Source organism: Cyprinus carpio, chromosome A12, assembly GCF_018340385.1.
Source record: "Cyprinus carpio isolate SPL01 chromosome A12, ASM1834038v1, whole genome shotgun sequence".
Taxonomy (NCBI): domain Eukaryota; kingdom Metazoa; phylum Chordata; class Actinopteri; order Cypriniformes; family Cyprinidae; genus Cyprinus; species Cyprinus carpio.
Window position 1 is genome coordinate 13,487,024 of NC_056583.1, and position 18,177 is coordinate 13,505,200.

General features: G+C 38.1%; 1 protein-coding gene and 1 long non-coding RNA gene across 6 annotated transcripts; one reads left to right on the top strand and one right to left on the bottom strand.

Moving 5' to 3' along the window:
• Nucleotides 1-500: 500 nt before the first annotated feature.
• On the bottom strand, nt 501-14,208 carry LOC109100199 (suppressor of cytokine signaling 5-like). 4 transcript variants are annotated; one of them, XM_042767660.1, is made up of 3 exons: nt 13,770-14,207; nt 13,457-13,552; nt 501-6,200 (listed from the first exon to the last, which is right to left on the bottom strand). In XM_042767660.1, exon 3 carries the CDS (start codon nt 6,179-6,181, stop codon nt 4,595-4,597), a length of 1,587 nt encoding a protein of 528 aa, XP_042623594.1. In that variant the 5' UTR covers nt 6,182-6,200; nt 13,457-13,552; nt 13,770-14,207; the 3' UTR covers nt 501-4,594. The 4 variants fall into 4 exon arrangements, with proteins under 4 accessions (XP_042623594.1, XP_042623596.1, XP_042623595.1 ...); XM_042767662.1 differs by lacking the exon at nt 13,457-13,552 and having other exon boundaries at nt 13,979-14,208; XM_042767661.1 differs by lacking the exon at nt 13,457-13,552 and having other exon boundaries at nt 13,770-14,208.
• Nucleotides 14,209-14,362: 154 nt separating this feature from the next.
• LOC109099606 lies at nt 14,363-17,832 on the top strand. Of its 2 annotated transcripts, XR_006161352.1 has the most exons (4): nt 14,363-14,734; nt 15,544-15,681; nt 16,025-16,094; nt 16,621-17,832. It is a non-coding gene; the product is annotated as an uncharacterized LOC109099606 (long non-coding RNA). The 2 variants fall into 2 exon arrangements; XR_006161351.1 differs by having other exon boundaries at nt 16,025-17,832.
• Nucleotides 17,833-18,177: the final 345 nt, after the last annotated feature.

An 18,177-nucleotide genomic window follows, 5' to 3' on the forward strand; every position in this document is an offset into this window, starting at 1 on the left:
GCATTAGATTTAGAGATTGCATCATATTTCCCACCTACCTCCCATCTCTTCCTCAATCAATGCAGACTTTCAGTTATTAAAATGGTCTGCTGCAGATACACTGAGCCCACTTACTATTTTTACCTGACTTCAACAGAACACACTGCAGAGGCACATGACAACCTGACTCTGCCTTCAGTTCCAGTGTCATGAAAGATCCCTTTCCTCAACGCACTACATTTTTAATAAGACATTATGATGATATCTATGATATCAAAGGCTAACTAAAAACAAAAACGTGATGTAAAATAAACAATTTTCAGGATAAAGAATTCATTTACCAACCTATTATCCCTCAGACTAAAATTAATGGAAGTGACAATTTCAAATATTTCAACATAACATTTCAGAAATTCTTTTTTTCAAGACCCAGATTTCATAGATATTTATTTAGAAGCAATATAAAGCAACCTGATGTCATAGTGTGCTAAAAAAAAAAAAAAAGGAAACGGGAAAACACATTACACATACAACACTTTTATTTTTGAATATTAAGACAATGAAGCAAAAGCCAAGAGCACCAAGAGTGACAGATACTGGTGAAAGAGGGGCAAGCAGATCTGCAACCCTCTGCCCCCCAAAAACAGCAAACTGTAACCCAAAGTAAAAAAAAAAAAATAATAATAATACAACAGAGCAACTTAGTAACAGCCTGGGAGTAGGCACCATTAACTGTACATCAGAGAGAATGAAGGAAAGATGAGAGAAAGGACATCAAGTGTGAGTAATTACATCATACAATACAAACCTTGGGCAGTGTATAAAAATAAAATAATAATTGAAACATTTAAGATGGTGAGGGACAGTGATAACCACGTCACTCCAGATAATCCATGGTGCATGTTTCAGCAAGTGTTCTGAGGGGCTAGTCCCAAGGGTCCAATCAGAAATACAGAGGCAGGTCATGGGTGGCGCAAAAGTCATCTCAAGTCTAATCATTGTCAAGCACCGTCACCCAGTCCTAAACCTCACCTTCAGCCCCTTTCTCAAAAACAAATGTGCATATAGAGCTTTACGGTAACATAGTTACCATGGTGATGCTTGTGATTTTAATACAATTCAGACAACCAGTCAGTCTTTTATTTCCATCTAAACATTGCTGAACACAACCTCCCTATAGTTTGTGTACAGAAACGTATCAAATAACATTGAACAGAAAACTTCCTTTTGGTACTGTGCGAGGCTCTGCACACAAAATGACTTTAGAACATTTTAACAGTTTTTTTTTTTTTTCTAAAAGACATTTCAGCTACTCCAACAAGGCTTCTGACAGGCGCATATCATGTGAGGTCACTCACTGCCAGTCCAAGCCTTAGTATCACATTTGAGAATCATGACTTTTCATCTTGCTTTGTGATCTGTGAGAAAGTCTCCATCTATTTTGACCAATAAAATCATACACCTGATGGTCTATAAATATTTCATAATCATGTTTAACTACATTGTTCTGGTGAACAGATAAACAGCAAATCCAGACATTAAATTGGGTAATAAAATATAGGGGATTAAAAGCGTTGTGTACACTTGTTCTTTGTGGTATTTTAAACTTTTTTTAAACTTTTTGTGGCACACAACTACAGACCTGAATGAAAAAATAAAATAAAACTAATGTTGCATTTTCTACAACAGGGAAGTTTGCTTTAATTTGCTGCAACATGCAAATTAACTAGACTGGTGACCATTACAGTTGGGTTACTTGAGGAAAGGATGAGTAAATTTAAGAAAAGGCACTTCTGAAAGTTAATAAATCCATACAGTGAGCCAGTTAGCACCTTTAGGGTCTAAAACAAGGCCCAGTCAAACTTTGAAAATGTTTATCTTGGAACCTTTTTGAAACAATTTTGTGAGGATGGTGTCTAAAAGCTATCAAATTGGCAATTTTTCACCAAACTTAAACCTTTGGTCACATTGATCTATAGTTTCTCTCACACACCTTTATGACACATTGCACCATATCCATTTTTTGTCATGATGTGAACACAATGATCCTAACCTGAAGACAATTTCAAAGGACCTCTCAGACAATTCACATCAGCTTTCACATGGGTCACCATTAGAGCTAAGCCCAGGAACATTATTGCATTTCTTTACAGTTACTAATATTAAAAAATATTTTAAAATCTGTATATATCCATTTTAATCCATTTCGTCTTTAGTAAAAGTAGGGAAAACTGGTAGGCACCAGGACCCCATCTCTGCCCCAATCTGAATGAGCAAACATTCCACCCCTGAAGAAAATTTGTACACACAGGTATAGGTAGGTACATATCAAGTTTCATGAGTTAGTGCAGTGAGGAGTGTCTGGAGCAAAGCCAAGCATGACACTTTTACAGGTGAGCGGTAAGCTGGACAGCTGGCCCTTTCAGATGCCATGTTAACCTGATACCTGCTTCACAACCTCCATCTAAGCCAAGGATCTGTCTAAATTGCACTAATTTCACCCACACCTTACAGAAAGAGTTGAGGTGAGGGAGATCAAATCACACAGTAATGAGTCAGCATCGCCCCAAAGCTCTCTCCTTGTGTCTTTGAATTCTCCCAGGATGACCCTGACATCAAAAAGACTCAACAGGATAACGTGCAGGAAGACGACTTTAAATGCATTAGGATAGACTGTGAATTAGTGTTGCCTGGGAGGAGCAGATAACACAAAACTTTTTATGTCAGCAGAAGTCTCTTATGGTTGACTGGGAGTTCAGGGGCAGTGCAACACACTCACACACATCCACACAAGCTGGTTATAGTTGCACAGTACTGCACTGCTGTTTAGGTGTTGTGAGCCTGAGCTTAGCATTTGGCAGTTCTACTTGATCTCATCAACTGAAAACAAGTCAGAAAGATGTGGGAATCAATAGTCATATCTCTAGCAGTACTCAAAATACATCATACATCTGCACCAAGACCATGAAGAGGATGTCTCACAGTGCCATTGGCAGGAACAGTCAATGGAAAACATGTCTTTTCCAGTTGGACCACTGTTAGTAACACATCCACTGAATGCACCATATGATGAACTAAAAGCTTTAGATGTATGAAGGCACACTACTTAAGTGATCTAGGTCTCTTTTGAGACTAAGCAGATGGGGCAAACGGCACAAAAGTTATAAATCTGTCTTATCCTTTTTCCAGCATTCATCAAAACACCTATGACATTTGAAAGTCAAATTTAGTCAAGAATTTCAAGTGTGGATATGGCTGATTTTAAAGCGATCACGAAGCTGGTCTTGGCATAGGGGCCAATAATGTGATTATACTCTATTTAAATCCTGAACCTTCCTCCTAGTTGCTTTCCAAAAAAAAAAAAGAATCTGGTAAACCTAAATATACAGATCAATTATTACATCTTCCCAAAATCAAGCCAAACAAGCCAGCTTGACCCAAATCCAATGGCACTGATGGGGTCACATCAAAATTTACTCTGTCCTCTCTAAAACAATGTGGGTTAGACAAAGTGAGCATAGACTGTTTATTCCTGTATAGGAGGGTGTTTATGCCTAACAACAATGGTCCCAGTGTAGCAGGTTTATGTATTGCCCCTGCTGCACCCACTAACATAAGCACAGTTAAGTTAAAGTGCTCTGAATCAGCGCCCAACTTCCAGGGTGCTAATAGACCATTCACAACAATACAAAAAATATGATACAGAATTAGTTACCCCCCCTGTGCAATTAGTGGTAGGAATTCATGATTACAAAACATAGACAGCAACAGAATGCAGAGTGTGAGTAACTGTGTTTTTTGAAAACCAAGCGCTCTCACATCACACCGCGTCAGGTTGTGCACCATCATCCTTATCGCTTCCCGGAAGCGCAAGGAAGCAGAACGTCAAAGAGCCCTTCTGCAGCGCATTCCCAAAAGCTGTCTGGACACATAGTTTAAGGTCAATCCATCTTTCATGGATTACTCTGTATTGTTCTCTGAGCAGGGCGAAAGCCTTTCTATTTCCTGCTCTAGAATGCCTCCTCCTCTGACCACGGAATGAGCACAGAATGTTACCATGGGAACCACTGACAGAGCACCATGAAAGCAAAGGATGGTGAAAGAAGCTGAAAAAGCAACATCACCCCTCAGAATTTGTCCACATTATTACTTTGAATAAGCTTTAACAATGCAAATTTAATGGAAGAAAATTAAGGACAGGTTGGGAGGTGAACGGTACAACAGAAATAAAGCGAAATGGCTATAAATCACATAGTCAAGACGTGAAAGAGTGGAGGGGCATGAAAATATCTGTATCTGCAGATTTCCCCTAGAGCACAGCCATGGGAGTAGGGAAAATGAGACTAAGACCTCTGCTGCTTCATCCTAGTCCAGAAGCTGTAGTGAAATGTGCACACTGGAGAGCCACTGTATATATATTTTCTTTGTTTGCTAGATTAATAACAAAAAATGTTAGAAGCTTATATATCGTGTTCAGTTTCAGGTCCCTCCTTTCATATATATAACCCCGAACATTTAACCCCTTTCCCCCACCAAACATTTTTTAATTCCTCCACCTCTGCAAAGTGCTGAATGGATTACTCCTATTGGAGAGCTGAGAAGTATCTGCCCTGCCTCACTTGGCCTTGACTGGCTCCCTCTCAAGCCAGCGTACGCGCACCCTCTGCTTATAGTGATACTCCCTGAGGTAGTCCTGCAGAGCAAGGGGCAGTGGCAATGCCCCAATGCCATCGTAGGTGATCCCATTGCAAATGGCTGATCGAGCTAGGCTTTGCAGGCCAAATGGGAAGGTCCGGTGCAGAGGCACAGTGAGCAACGGCTCAAAGAACATGCAAGCGCTAGGGTCCTTGTAGTGTTCCAAGAGTGCTGTGATGGTGGCTGCGTGGAACACGCAAGGGTCGTGCACATCAAAGCTGAAGTTGTGATTCCACTGCTCAATGCGTGCATGCAGCGAACGGCCATAGCGGCGGAAGCTAACGGAGAACAGATAGTCTTCTTGAGCAGAGTCTCGCAGCAGAAAGGTTCCCTCGGGTCGACCATCCAGCAGCGCTTCAGCCTCATAACGGTCCATCACACCCCAGTAGCAGGGAAGCGCTGTGATCTGCAGCAGATCTGGAACCAAGCAGTGGATGAAGTCAATCTGAGTGTGTACTTTCCAAGGGCCCGCTTGCTTGCTGCTCAGGAGACCCTCGGCCGAAGCGTGCCGCTGCTTGGGCCTGCGAGCTTGCAGGCAAAGAGTGGTGGTATCGTCGTCCTCAGAGTCACAGTTAGCTGCAGTTGCCCCCCGGCTATCGCCTAGGTCCTCACCTATTCCAGGGGCCAATTTAGGTCCCAGCTTATAAAGGGAAGCTAGGGGGGCTGTGATGGCCTCCACTGTGTGGATTTGGGCATCTGGAGGTGGGTCCACACCCTCCTCAATGCTGAGTCGTCTTCTTTCACGCAAGCGCTCCTCCTCATCTTCCGGTGATGAACAGGTAGCACCGCAAGCATCTGAGGATGAATCCACTGGTATCACTGTGACTGATGACGTGTGCTGTTTAATCAGGTGCCATTTTCGGGCAAGGTCTGATCCTGGAGCAAAGGGGCATGTCTCCAGCATTAGCTCTGTGATTTGTATCTTACGTTTGGGTGGTGGAAGGTGATTGTTCCGAGAGGATGAGCGCAGTGGGAGGCACAGGCCCACTGTATCATGAATCTGCTGCCGTAGGGAGCGTGCTGCCCCTGACTCCAGTTCCTCATGGCTGCTACTAGTCCCATGTCTGCGCCGAGACCGGCCTGATCGCCGATCTGTGGTCTCCAGAGAACTCTGAGCCTTAGTAGAACATGAGTGTCTCTTCTTTCCACTCCAAGGTGCATGACGTGAATAAGAGTCTCTGCGGACTCCCAGAGGTGCAAGAGCATCTTCGGTACCCTGCTCAACTGTGATCTCTAGTATCTGGGGTACATCCACTACACAGTTATGGCCCTGACGTGTCACACTCCCACTGGTCCTCCATGCCACTAGAGGGAGTGTCACCACACTGCTAGAGGGACTAGCAGCCTCCAGTGTGCTGTCTCCCTGGGCCTTGTCCACATTCTGGCATACTGTGTCTGTTTGCGATTGAAGCTGTGGTGGCGTTTCAATGCGAGAACCACCATCTGTGTGGAGCAGAGATTGACATCCCTTCTTCAGGTTGCTCCACACCTTGCCAACCTTCTCCATGAGGTGGGGGCACCTGGACCTGGAACAAAAAGTCAGACTTCCATTAGTACATTAAGGCAAATCCAAAGAGATTGAAACCACCTAGTTATAAAACAACAACAAAGAGCACAGACATAAGAGTTTGCATGTGGGTGTGAGGGACTGTGAGAGAGCACAGTGAGTATAAGTGTTAATCTCCCAAAATGTTTGTTAATTCCACATTCAGATGAAGTCAGAAACAAATGTGACCACTTTGCCTTTGTAGTAGTTGTTAATCTATCCAGATGTAACCTGAACAACAATTAAGTTTCCACCTGTTAATCAACCATTGCACTATTAAAAAGGTTTTAAAGATTTCCTGTTATTTGTGACAATGTAAAATTTTTAAAACACTTTTTTTTTTTGCTTGTTCGGTGCAGTTTTTTTTTGTGTGGTTTTTTTTTTAGTCAATATTTAATATTTTAATGAATCATTAGCCCCTTTCACACACAGATCCCAGAAAATACATGGGTAATGTGTCCCGGGAATTGTTTCTGGATTGTTAGATTTTGGTTAATTCACACTGCCAGTGATTTCCCAAAATCTGTGCATGCGTTCACACACAACCCCTGAAGGTCCCGTAATGACATGTGACATCAGGATGTGACGTGTAATGTACAAGGTGAAAACTTGAGCTTACTTATTACCTGTGATTTCTCTCTTGAGAAACCATGCTGTTGTATTTTGGTTTTAATTTGCTCATACACAAACGCATCACGTACTGTTCCACTGAGCTGGTGAACGATCTCTAAGGAGACTAAGGAGCTCCGTGGACTCTCCTTCAGTCAGGTTTGCACACATTTTTGTTTATTTATAAAAAAAATTTACGCGAACGCCACTCTCTGCATTTAAAAAACAGACTAGCCCCTCCGGCACTGCAGGGTCGTATCATTAAAAACACCCGCTCAAAGAGTCGCACGATACTGTGTCATCACTACAACACATCTATTACGTCATTGGTTCTGGCTTTTGTTCACACTGGGAAACTTCTGGGACTGAACCTGGCAATGTAGGTCCCTAACCTGGGATCCATCCCGGGAATCAATCCTGGGACATGTTTGCGTTCATGTAGTGTGAAAGGGGTTATTAATTGATTAATCTTAGCCCAATTTACACACATTCATAATTTGCCAACAAAATTAGCATTCATTTACAATTATATGCAAAAGCCTAAAATGTGTCTAACTGTAATAGACAATATACACACACACACACACACATTTATTTATTTATTTATATATACACACACACATTTATTTATTTATTTCTATGTAAAATTATTGTTTGTAAGATTGGGCAATATGAACAAAAATATTATCACTTTTTTTTACAATAATTCAGTATTATAATATAACAATAAGCATTACAACTGCAATGTTTTTATTTTTGTGATTTAACAACAGGCAGTGACAATCACTCAGTAAGAGATGCAATCACAAGTGGCCACAGGAGACGCATGTTAATTCCAGGTGTATACGGCAGTCTTTCTCGGCTGACCACTTATGATCAGATCACCCAAGTTGGATGATAATACCAGGTGTAAACAGCCTAACTGATTAAGTGTTGCCAGGCAGACTCACTGAGACTCAAGCCAGCGCTAAAAATGAACTCATGGATCTGCTCCCAGTCAACATGCTGGCGTGGGCTGAGTTACAATGAGCCTGTCTTTTTCTGACCCGCCGTAGCAGAGCACTCAGCAGCTAATGAACTGAGGGGTTTTGCATGAGCTTTATAAATCCTATTTTCCTTAATCGTTGTGTAAAAGAACTTTTGATTTGGCTTTGGCTATAATAATCTTTAATATATATATATATATATATATATATATTAATAAAAAGCCCCCCAAAAAATAACTATCAAAGCATGTCATTGCATCAATTTGCAATCAAAAACCAGGACTTTAAATTATTTAATGTGAAATATGTCACAACAAGAGAAGCCTGAATGAGAGCGAAAGACTGCCATAAATAATTAATGATAGTTCATCAAGTCTCCTGACAAAAAAGAACAACAGAATGTAGGTCATGGGGGAGAAAGAGCTACAGTGCATTATTCACCTTATCCAAGTTAGTGGATAAGAAAAGGATGGGTGTCATGTTTTTTAGAGGCTGCTGGGTGTCGTGTAAATGTACTACATTGGACCAACTTATGACTTGTGATGCTGACAGAAAATCAGCAACTGGTATCAGCATAGATTCTGATAAAATTTTGTGCAGAGAGGAAATTGTGTTAAAATTATAAATTGAATTTAGACTGAATTTAGTAGCAAATGATAGCAAAAACAGTAAAAAGGAATTTTCAAATTTTGTAATTTTTTAATGTGTCAAAACTTTGCGCTTCTAGTTAAACATATCTTGTTGGTGGTGTTATAATAACCGAGTTCATCTCAAACACATGTCCAAGACCAGTTAAAATGCTCCTATGATCTTGGACTTCCGTCCAAGCCTGGTCTTGTCCAGACTTACATACTGCTACACTTGAAAGTACAAAAAAAAAAAAAAAAAGTTTAAACAGCCACTAAAGACAGGCAGATTCCTCATTGTCATATCAAATTCTAACTCATGAACTAAAAGAGATAATTCTTTAATCTTGATTTTTTTTGCATAACCCTGCAAGATTTAGGTATAAGGTAAAATTATTATAGACACGCTGCTTTAATATCTTAATGGATAAGGCCCCTAAAGATTTGTTTTTACATAGGCTACATCACAGTAAATGGTGCTGGATCTCAACTTTAATTGAGAATTTTTGATTTTTTTTCTCTTTCAACTGAATGAGTTACAGGACATATTTATATTAAAAAAAGAAAAAAAAAGAAAAAGGAAAGCAAGTCACAATACCCCTGTACTTTTAAACCTTCACCCTCATTCGTGTTTCCAAATACTGAACATGGTGACATTTGGCAGAACCTGCTGCTCAATGTCAGGACAGCAAATTAGTGCAAGTACAGCAAAAGCCTATTAACTCTCAGCATCTTCCATCTGTCTTTTCTACCCTTCTTTTCTCTAGTTTTCCTGTCTTTGTCCCTTTCAAAGCCAGCCTCAAAGCATAAAAGATGACCATAAATCAAAGTTCAGATCTGGCAGTGCAGCTATGGTGACAATGTGCATAGAGGCCAACAAGCCTGACCTTTCCCCCCAAACTCAGTAACCTTGCACTACATACCATTTGTAAAATTGTGGTTCAGGGTGGTCAGAAGGGTTCATGAAAAGGGGTCACAGAGTTCATTAAAATATATTCCGTGAAACTGTGTGCTAAATACGAAGTCAAGGGTCATTTGTTTTGCCTAGATTCTCAATCAAAAAAGTTGCATACAATTGAAACAACTATTGCACAAAAAGTGCTGCGTGACAATGTTAGCACTACTGAAATCACTAGAACAGCAGTAAATTTATATTATATAACCATGCCTTGGCAAACAAGGTTGGGAGGCACAACAGAGTGAATGTACATTAACTGATTAGTTCACTTCCAAACAACAGTATACAAATATTATATAAATGTTTTTTTTTTTTTTTTAATGACTGATCGTTTTGCTAGATAGGACCCTTATTCCTCGGCTGGGATTGTGTAGAGCACTTTCAAAGCTGCACTGAAACTGCAATTTGGACCTTCAACCATTTGATAACGGTTGAAGTCCACTATATGAACCAATATCCTGGGATGTTTCTTTTCGTCTGAAGAAAGACATGAACATCTTGGATGACATGGGGGTGAGTAAATTATCAGGAAATTTTAATTTTAAAGTAAACTAATCCTTTAACTTCCTAGTGCACTCTGGTCTCAAGACTAAGTCTATCACTTAAGGTCAACCGCTCCTCAACACACACCAACTGTGGAGATCTTCAATATACTGTCTTTTGAAACCCAACGGGTAAAAGACCAATTCCAAGAACTAGAGTACTACACCCTTCAACCATGCAGTGTTCATATCTGAGGGGTTTACAAGTAAAGGAATGATAAATATTTGTTGGAAGAATGCGTATACATCATATGCAACAGTAATCTTGGAAATAACTTATAATACATGACTAAATGTATCTGGCTGTTTTGTTAAATGTTTCCATCCATAATGTTTTCTATAACTGTGCATGTGACACAGGGGAGTCTCGTGCTTGGCTGTGGGGCTCAGTTGTGTGGCTAAGAGACAGAACCGCAACCCAAGAGTAAACAAACAAAACTATTTTAAATTATTTGGGTCGAGGCAGCATATTGGCAAAGGCAAGGCCCCTTCCTCAACTAAGTGGAAATCATATCTAAACCGCTAAGTATCACTTGGTACATATTTAGACCTTTAGACTCTACAAATTACCAAAGAATTTACCATTCAAGATTGAGATGCTGATGAAGAGTTGAATGAATATAACTGTATACTTACGTACAATTTACATATTACAAAATCAGGATAAAAACCAATTCCAGCAGAGAGCAAGTGTCTCTCTAAATCTCTAAAGGAGAGATTCAGGAGAGTATAAAGAGGGTCTATGTGCAACATACAGTGAAAATGCTTTTTATTCAAATACAAATGTTTTCATTACTTATTGGATTCACTGCTTAACAGATAATTTCAAAATGTCTCCGTACTTGGTTTGCACACCTTCTACTTCAATGACAGTCTACGTCAAACCTGATGATCATGTTCCCCAGCATGATTTGAGAATAATTCAAAGAGCATCTTGTGGAAGAACATCTACATTTAAACCCTCGTTACTCCGCAGCTTACAGGAAACTCCACACAATTTACGTTTCTGCTTTAACCAGTTGAAGCATATTAATGGATTAGTAGATCTGTTCCACTTGTTTTACCTCTGACTAGATGCAAAAGGACAGTCTGCAGATGAATCCTGGCACAAGATCACAAAACACTAGCCCGTTAAATACTATGCTATTCTCTGCTCAGCTTGGGTTTCTGCTACCAAGAACGTGTGAAGTAAAATATGAGTACAGTACTGATATTTGATGATAACATCCAGAGAGACAGGGTGGGTTGTACTTCCTTGCACAACAGATAAGACAGATAGAGCCACAGTACTTGTGGTTTACTTTAGCTGCTCTATGAAAAATGTGGCAACTCCTTTCAATGCTACAGTAGTCCTTTAAAATGCTAGAAACAACACAAGTTTAGAACCATAATTAACATAGGACCACACAATTATGATCCATGTAATAAAAAATAAAAAAATGTTTTTTTTTTTCAAACTTAACAGCATTATGTACACTACTGTTTGTAAGTTGTTTTTTAAAGAAATTAAAACTTTGGTCACTTGAATGCATCTCTGCTGAATAGTGGCATTCATAATGTTCAAAATATTTATATTTCAAACAAATGTCGTTCTTTTGAACTTAAGCAGAATGATTTCTGAAGACTGGAGTAGTGGCGGCTGACAATTCAACTTTGGCTTTAAAGAAATACATTTAATTTCCCGTGTTTATGCTTCCACTCAAAAAAGGCATTTTCAAAATGATATAATAAATGATCTGTGGGATATTTTGAGCTGAAACTTCATAGACACATTCTGGGGACACCTGAGACTTATATTACATGTTGTAAAAAGTGGCATAATATGTGCCCTTTAAGAACTGTACACTTAAAAGTTTTTTTGGGGAACCTTAAATGGTTCTTGTATGGCATCACTGCAAAAATCCCCTTTTGGAACCTTTATTTTTAAAAGTGTAGTGAATAAACATTTTAGGAGAGCTGTAACCTAATACTTTTTTTAATAAAATAAATCTATAAAATAGAAAATCTATTAGGACTGATAATTGAGACTAATTTGAATCATATATGGCCATCATGAAGCTACACCTGATAAACATGCAGATATATTTAAGTCTTTACAATAAGGTTTCATTTGTTAAAATTAACTACATTAGTTATAGAATTTATTAACCTTATGTTCATTTCAACATTTATCAAAACATCTAAAATAAAAATAGTCATATCTGGTAACAGATAATTCACTAACATGAAGAAACAATGAACATTTGTATTGTTATTTACTAACATTAACAACAATTAATAAATGCTGTAAAAAAATATTTATATTAGTCGTTATTATTTCATGATAGCTAATGCATTAACTAATGTTAACAAATGAGACCTTACTGTACAGTGTTCCTAATGTACTTAGTGTAGTGAAGAAGCTTTCTAGGAAACGTCTGTTGCAATGTCTAAGCCCCACTCAAGACAACTAAAATATCTATATAATATAAATATGCCAGCAGGAGTTAAGATTCTTTCACTTTCTGCTAATTGTCTTCCTTGTCAAGAGAATGTATCTGTAATACACTGAACTAACAGATAATATTTCAAAAGCTAATTTGTTTTCAGAATGAACCCACAATCTTTAGTACTGTGGCAGGAGGTCTGCTGAAATAAAAAATGTTCCCAGGTTTCCTCAAACTCTGTAGCGACATCTGTAAAACTGTAGCGTTAAGGAGGTTTAATGGGCCTACTGAGGTTACACCACTGTATATCTTACGCAACAATGGGCCACAACTCCCTATTTAGGACATATAGATATGCATTAAGCCTATATTGAGTAACATTTCCCACTTGATAACACTTGGATCAATGCACTTTTTGCAAATTCAAACATACCTGAGTCAGAAACTAACCAAGGCTCTGGGCCTCTTGAAAGTTACACAAACATCCCATACATTTAAAATGTGTCTAGTGAATTTCTTTGTTATCTAAAATTTGACATATTTCTTAACATATATTCTAGGAGTTTAACAGATTCCGTATGGTTTTTGTTTCTCCGCAGACACTGTAGTGACCTGCAGCTGTCACATATCTGTCTCAAAAGCAAATTCTAGCGGTGATTGTCTTATATGTTGGGATTATTTATGGCTTCTTTCATATTCAATTTTATGATTTGATTTTACACGTAATGGCCTTAATTGTTCAGATTGAGAATGAACAGATTCAATTGCAGTATGACATAAAATGAATAAGGTAAAAATAGTTGTTTTAGTTTCCCCTATAACAGTAAAATATTGCCATTAAACAATGTATTTTTGACAATGATCATATAAAAATGGCCAAGCTTTTCTATTGTGTGTCATTTAATCAGCTGTCATGTGTATACCCCTAATAAATCTGGACCTCAGATAAAAGAAAAACACTTTTTTATTATTTGTCATGTGCCTAAATGTATGTCAATTAAAACAATTGAATGGCATAATATTATTTACTGACATGACTTAAACTTTCGTGATAAACAGTGTAGGCCTTTGCATTAACAGTGCACCTACCGTCTCAATAGGTATAGCAGTCAATCCAGGCATGGAAATAGCGGTATTTTTCTGGATATCTTCATGATTCTCTCCACACTTTACCTGCTATTAGAACTACTGAATTGCATTAATTATATGCAGCTCATCAATCTACGTCTGTGCTGAATAACTCAATGAAGTGTCTCTATATTTCTCTTGGTTGCTTTAGTTGAACCGGCTTTAAAAAATCAGAAAGGGGCCGACTAAAAAAAACTAGTTAAAAGCCATCGAACATTGGCCATAATATAAAATAAATGATGCGCATTCACAACACACGGAGAGATAAACTCACCGATCCTTCTGCCGTGCTCTTTTATTGCTTTTTCGAGTGTCTTCTTTTGTTTGCTAAAAAAATGCAATCAAGAATAGTCGGGTACATTTTCCCGAGGCTAGAGACGGTGGTGGATAAAACACACGGACGGGATACGATTGGGACCATAACTGCGACAATCGAAAAGCAAACTGAACATCAACGTGTCGATGAAATCGTAAACATTTTACGTTTTGTGTTTATATGGCCTACGATCCCCTCATCCCGTTGGTATTTCTCTCCCTGACGGCCGATATGGTCGCCAAGTGCAGCAAAGACGAGACTCAGAAGAGGTGGTGCCGAAGCTGCTGCTGACTGACATCGAGGGACTCCAATTGCGCGAAGTTCTGTGTTCCGGCGGATACGGATGGGGAAAGACTTTGGAAGAAAGCGTCACTTCCCCGCTCGAATTCCAGCTAGTGATGGGATGTCGTGAGTCGGTTCGTTTGAACAGTTGGTTTCAGAGAATCGGTTGGAAATGATTCAGATGTTATTTTACGTGTGTTCCCTGACCTGACATCCCGGCGTGGTATATTGCTGAAACTTCCCGAACAATAAAGCCAAATATAGGCACGGTTTGCAGTTGATTATTTTTTAAATTATTATTACGTATTATAAATAATTGCAGAATGATATTTAGCATACTTATTGTAATATCGTATCTATATATCAATATCGTATTAAGCGCTTGTCAACGCTGCCGTCTATTGATGTTGCAGACTGGTTGTAATTGCGTCTCTTACTTTTTCTTTTTTGGCTGTGAAACAACAGCCTGGGCCAGTGTTGTCACCTTGTGGACAATTTATGGCGTATTTAGACTCCGTCCACCTCAGCTTTTTATAACTCGTAAGAGATAGTAGAAATAACTGCAAAGCTCCCGGTAATCCACTTTTATTTGCTTCGGTGGCTCTGATAGGTGTTTGCTGTGACAGGAACTTCTTCACTTGGTATGAAGTATTTTAAATACTGTTGCCATTTTTAGATTGTCATGTATTGTAATAAACCTTAAAGGCCCGTTCACACCATAACTATAAAGATAACGATACAGATATAGTTTTAAAAATCGTTCTCAGTATTAAAAAAGATAGCAGAGTCTACACCACAAGCTATAATGATAAAGGCACAGAGAAACGATAGAGTTGGAATCACTTTCAGAATTTTTTTTCTTCAGCTGATGAACGATTAAAAACATTGGCAGCCAATCAGAATCCTGCTGTAATGAGCTCGAGAATTTAAAGTAGCGGACGAGCGTGCGCTTAGAATAAACTTTATTGTTATATTGTTCGCTGGTGTGGACTCTAATATCGTTATCTTAATAGTTATCATTCTTTGTGTGAGCGGGGCTTTAGTCTGACATAAAGCTTGAATTAATTGTTAACATTTAATATAGCAGTTTTCCAGGGATCCCCAATACAAACATGATGAAGCTATTCATTAAAATGCAAACAAGATCAGAAATGGTTAAGAGATATAGGGACGTGTGTGTTCACAGTGTGTGTGTGTTCACTTTGGATGGGTTAAATGCAGAGCACGAATTCTGAGTATGGGTCACCATACTTGACTGTATGTCATGTCACTTTCACTTTGAAATATTACTAATCTCTTTACAGTCTATTGGCATGTTTATTAGAATAGAATATTAATTATTCTTCATAATTTATTTTAAATATAGTAACAATTTAAAATGCAACTGAAAGTAATTCAAAATGTATCTGAAATCAATTAAATATGTAACCCAATGTAATTATCTTTACAGATTGTTTTAAAGGACTCCCATCCATACTGTTGTAGCACTGTACCAGACAGCACACTATTCGGAACTGAGAATCAGTGCAGTTCCTCCTGTACAGAGCTGCACTGAATGGAGCAGAGCTGGCACACACCTAGAACAATGGTAAGTAAGAGAGAATTATCAAATTCTTTAATGAATGACATAATTAATAAACTTTGATTAATAATTGGGGCAGCTGTGGCCTAATGGTTAAAGAGTTGGACTTGTAACCCGAAGCAGTGGGCAGCTTGAGCAAGACACTGAACCCTCAGTTGCTCCCCGGGCGCTGGATATAGCTGCCCACTGCTCAGGGTGTGTGTTCATGGTGTGTTCACTTCTCACTGCTGTGTGTGTGACCTTGGATGGGTTAAATGCAGAGCACCAGTTCCGAGTATGGGTTACCATACTTGGCAAATGTCACCACTTTCACTTTCATAATATTAACATGTCCCATTGGTATGCCTAGAGAGTCAAGCCAGGTCCTGTCAGTGGGATGGTGGTCATTTGCAAGAGAGGAAACTCGCTGAGTGGTTAAGGTAGGAGTAGAGTGTCTAATATTGTTACATCATCTTTTCATATTTTGCTTTATTCATAATGTATAACATGCCTATTTTATTAGTCCTAGCAGAAAAAAAGACAAAAACACAATCATATTGAATATGGCTCCATTCATAATGTATGCAACATGTAGTGACTGGTGGAATTTTGTATTTTTTTTTAATGGTTAATTTACACTATACCTTTGTTTTTCATCTCAGGATAATGTTTACAGTGGTGTCACCAGCGATCTGCCTGACCTAAAAAAGTGTTAAAAAAAAAAAAACATAGTAACATACCATTACACAATCACAGTTATTAGTATTTGTATTTTACATAACTATTACACAGTATCAAAGTTTCTAAAATTTTTGTGTGGATATTTACATGTTTAAATTACACTGGTGAGCAAGAAACCATATTAAAGTTATATACATTTGCATTTACATAATATTTAATTTACATTTTATATTCTAGTCTGTACAAATGAAACCAAATTAATCCATCGCAAGTATTTTGTGTAAGGCCAGATCTCTCTGTGGAAGACCGACTGAAAGGAGGTCCCTGAAGAGGAGGAACTCATCGAAGGGCTGCAGAGACTGACACTGTCAAAATAAATTTTAAATAACTATCATACATGCATGTAATGTGTGCATCAAAAAATGAAAATAAATGTAACATTTTCTTTCTCTGTCACAAACAATACAATATCAATACTTACCATTGCATTGCTCTGGTCTCACGAACCATGTGGAATGCAGGTTCAATAACTCTCCAAAAGGCCATTAAATGGTTCTACATCTCAAATCTAGATTGGATGAGACATGTTTTCAGAAAATACACACCAAACAATGTAAAAAGTTTGTTTGCCTACACTGAACCTGAAGGATACTTTAAAAATGTATAATGTATTGACATACAAGTGAAGAAAAAAAAAAAAGATTTTATCTGGGATTTTAGCTTATTCTCCCTCGTGTCATTCTAAACCGTTATGAATTTCTTCTGTGGGGTCTGTCTAAATAGCTGACTGCCAGTAACATTATTTACAACAAGAAAGCAAGCCAGATGGGTTTACAACGAATAATGGTGAGTATATGATGACAGCTTTATTTTTATTTTTGGGTGAATCATCTATTAATCCGTTAACACGTATTGCCTTGACCCACAGAAGAGGTTTTTAAACAGGCAACCACAGTGACAATAAATAAATAAATAATAATAATTTCAAAATTCACAATAGGCCTTCATTGTGCTCGGTAATATAGTAATAAGGGTTTAGATCTTACCTAGTGTAGATTCGCATGCTTTTGTTATTCTTGAAGAGGCGCCTGCAGACTGTAGTATCAGAAGTGATGTTGAAATCCTTACATCTAACGTTACTACTCTAAATCCACTTATTTTGAGTTTCTTCATCCAGGGGAAAAGTGTGAAAAACCTTTGAGGAGCCTCACAAAACGGGACACAGTAATAGCTGTGTAAAGCACCCTCACGGATGTTTATGGAACTCTTCATTAATTATATTACTGTGGTATACTTAGTTTGTTAAAGTAATATGTATAAATAAATATAGAAATATTATTTTATAATCATCGTTTATTGACAAAAGATTGCGGCTGGTAATGCACTCACGCGGCAGAATACAGAGCGGAACCTTTATGAGCCCTGAGATTTCACAGGAAATACGTAGGCTGTGTGCCGTGCATAGAGTCTTTTTTTTTTTTTTTTTTTTTTTATTAATGCTTAAAACAATACACAAGTAATAACAGATAACAACAGAAGACAAAAAAGGAAAAGAAAAAAAACACAAAACAATGGGGGAATAATAATATAAATCAATTAAGTTAAACATTAACAAATTATGAGAATTACATGACACTGAAAAAAGGAAAAGAGTTACAAATAGATAATGTTTTTAAGGCTTTTTTGTTCTCAGACAACTTAATTGAGAAGTAGTATTTTTCAAGTTCTTTCACAAATATAAGAAAGAGAGGTTTCGCATTAAGATATTTAGATTTATGAATATGGAATTTTGCTAGTAACAAGATCAGATTAATAACATAAAAATGACATTTTTTAGATTGG

Coding starts and splice junctions, on each gene's coding strand:
- LOC109100199 (XM_042767662.1), bottom strand. CDS start 6,181: ATGGAGAAGGTTGGCAAGGTGTGGAGCAACCTGAAGAAGGGATGTCAA.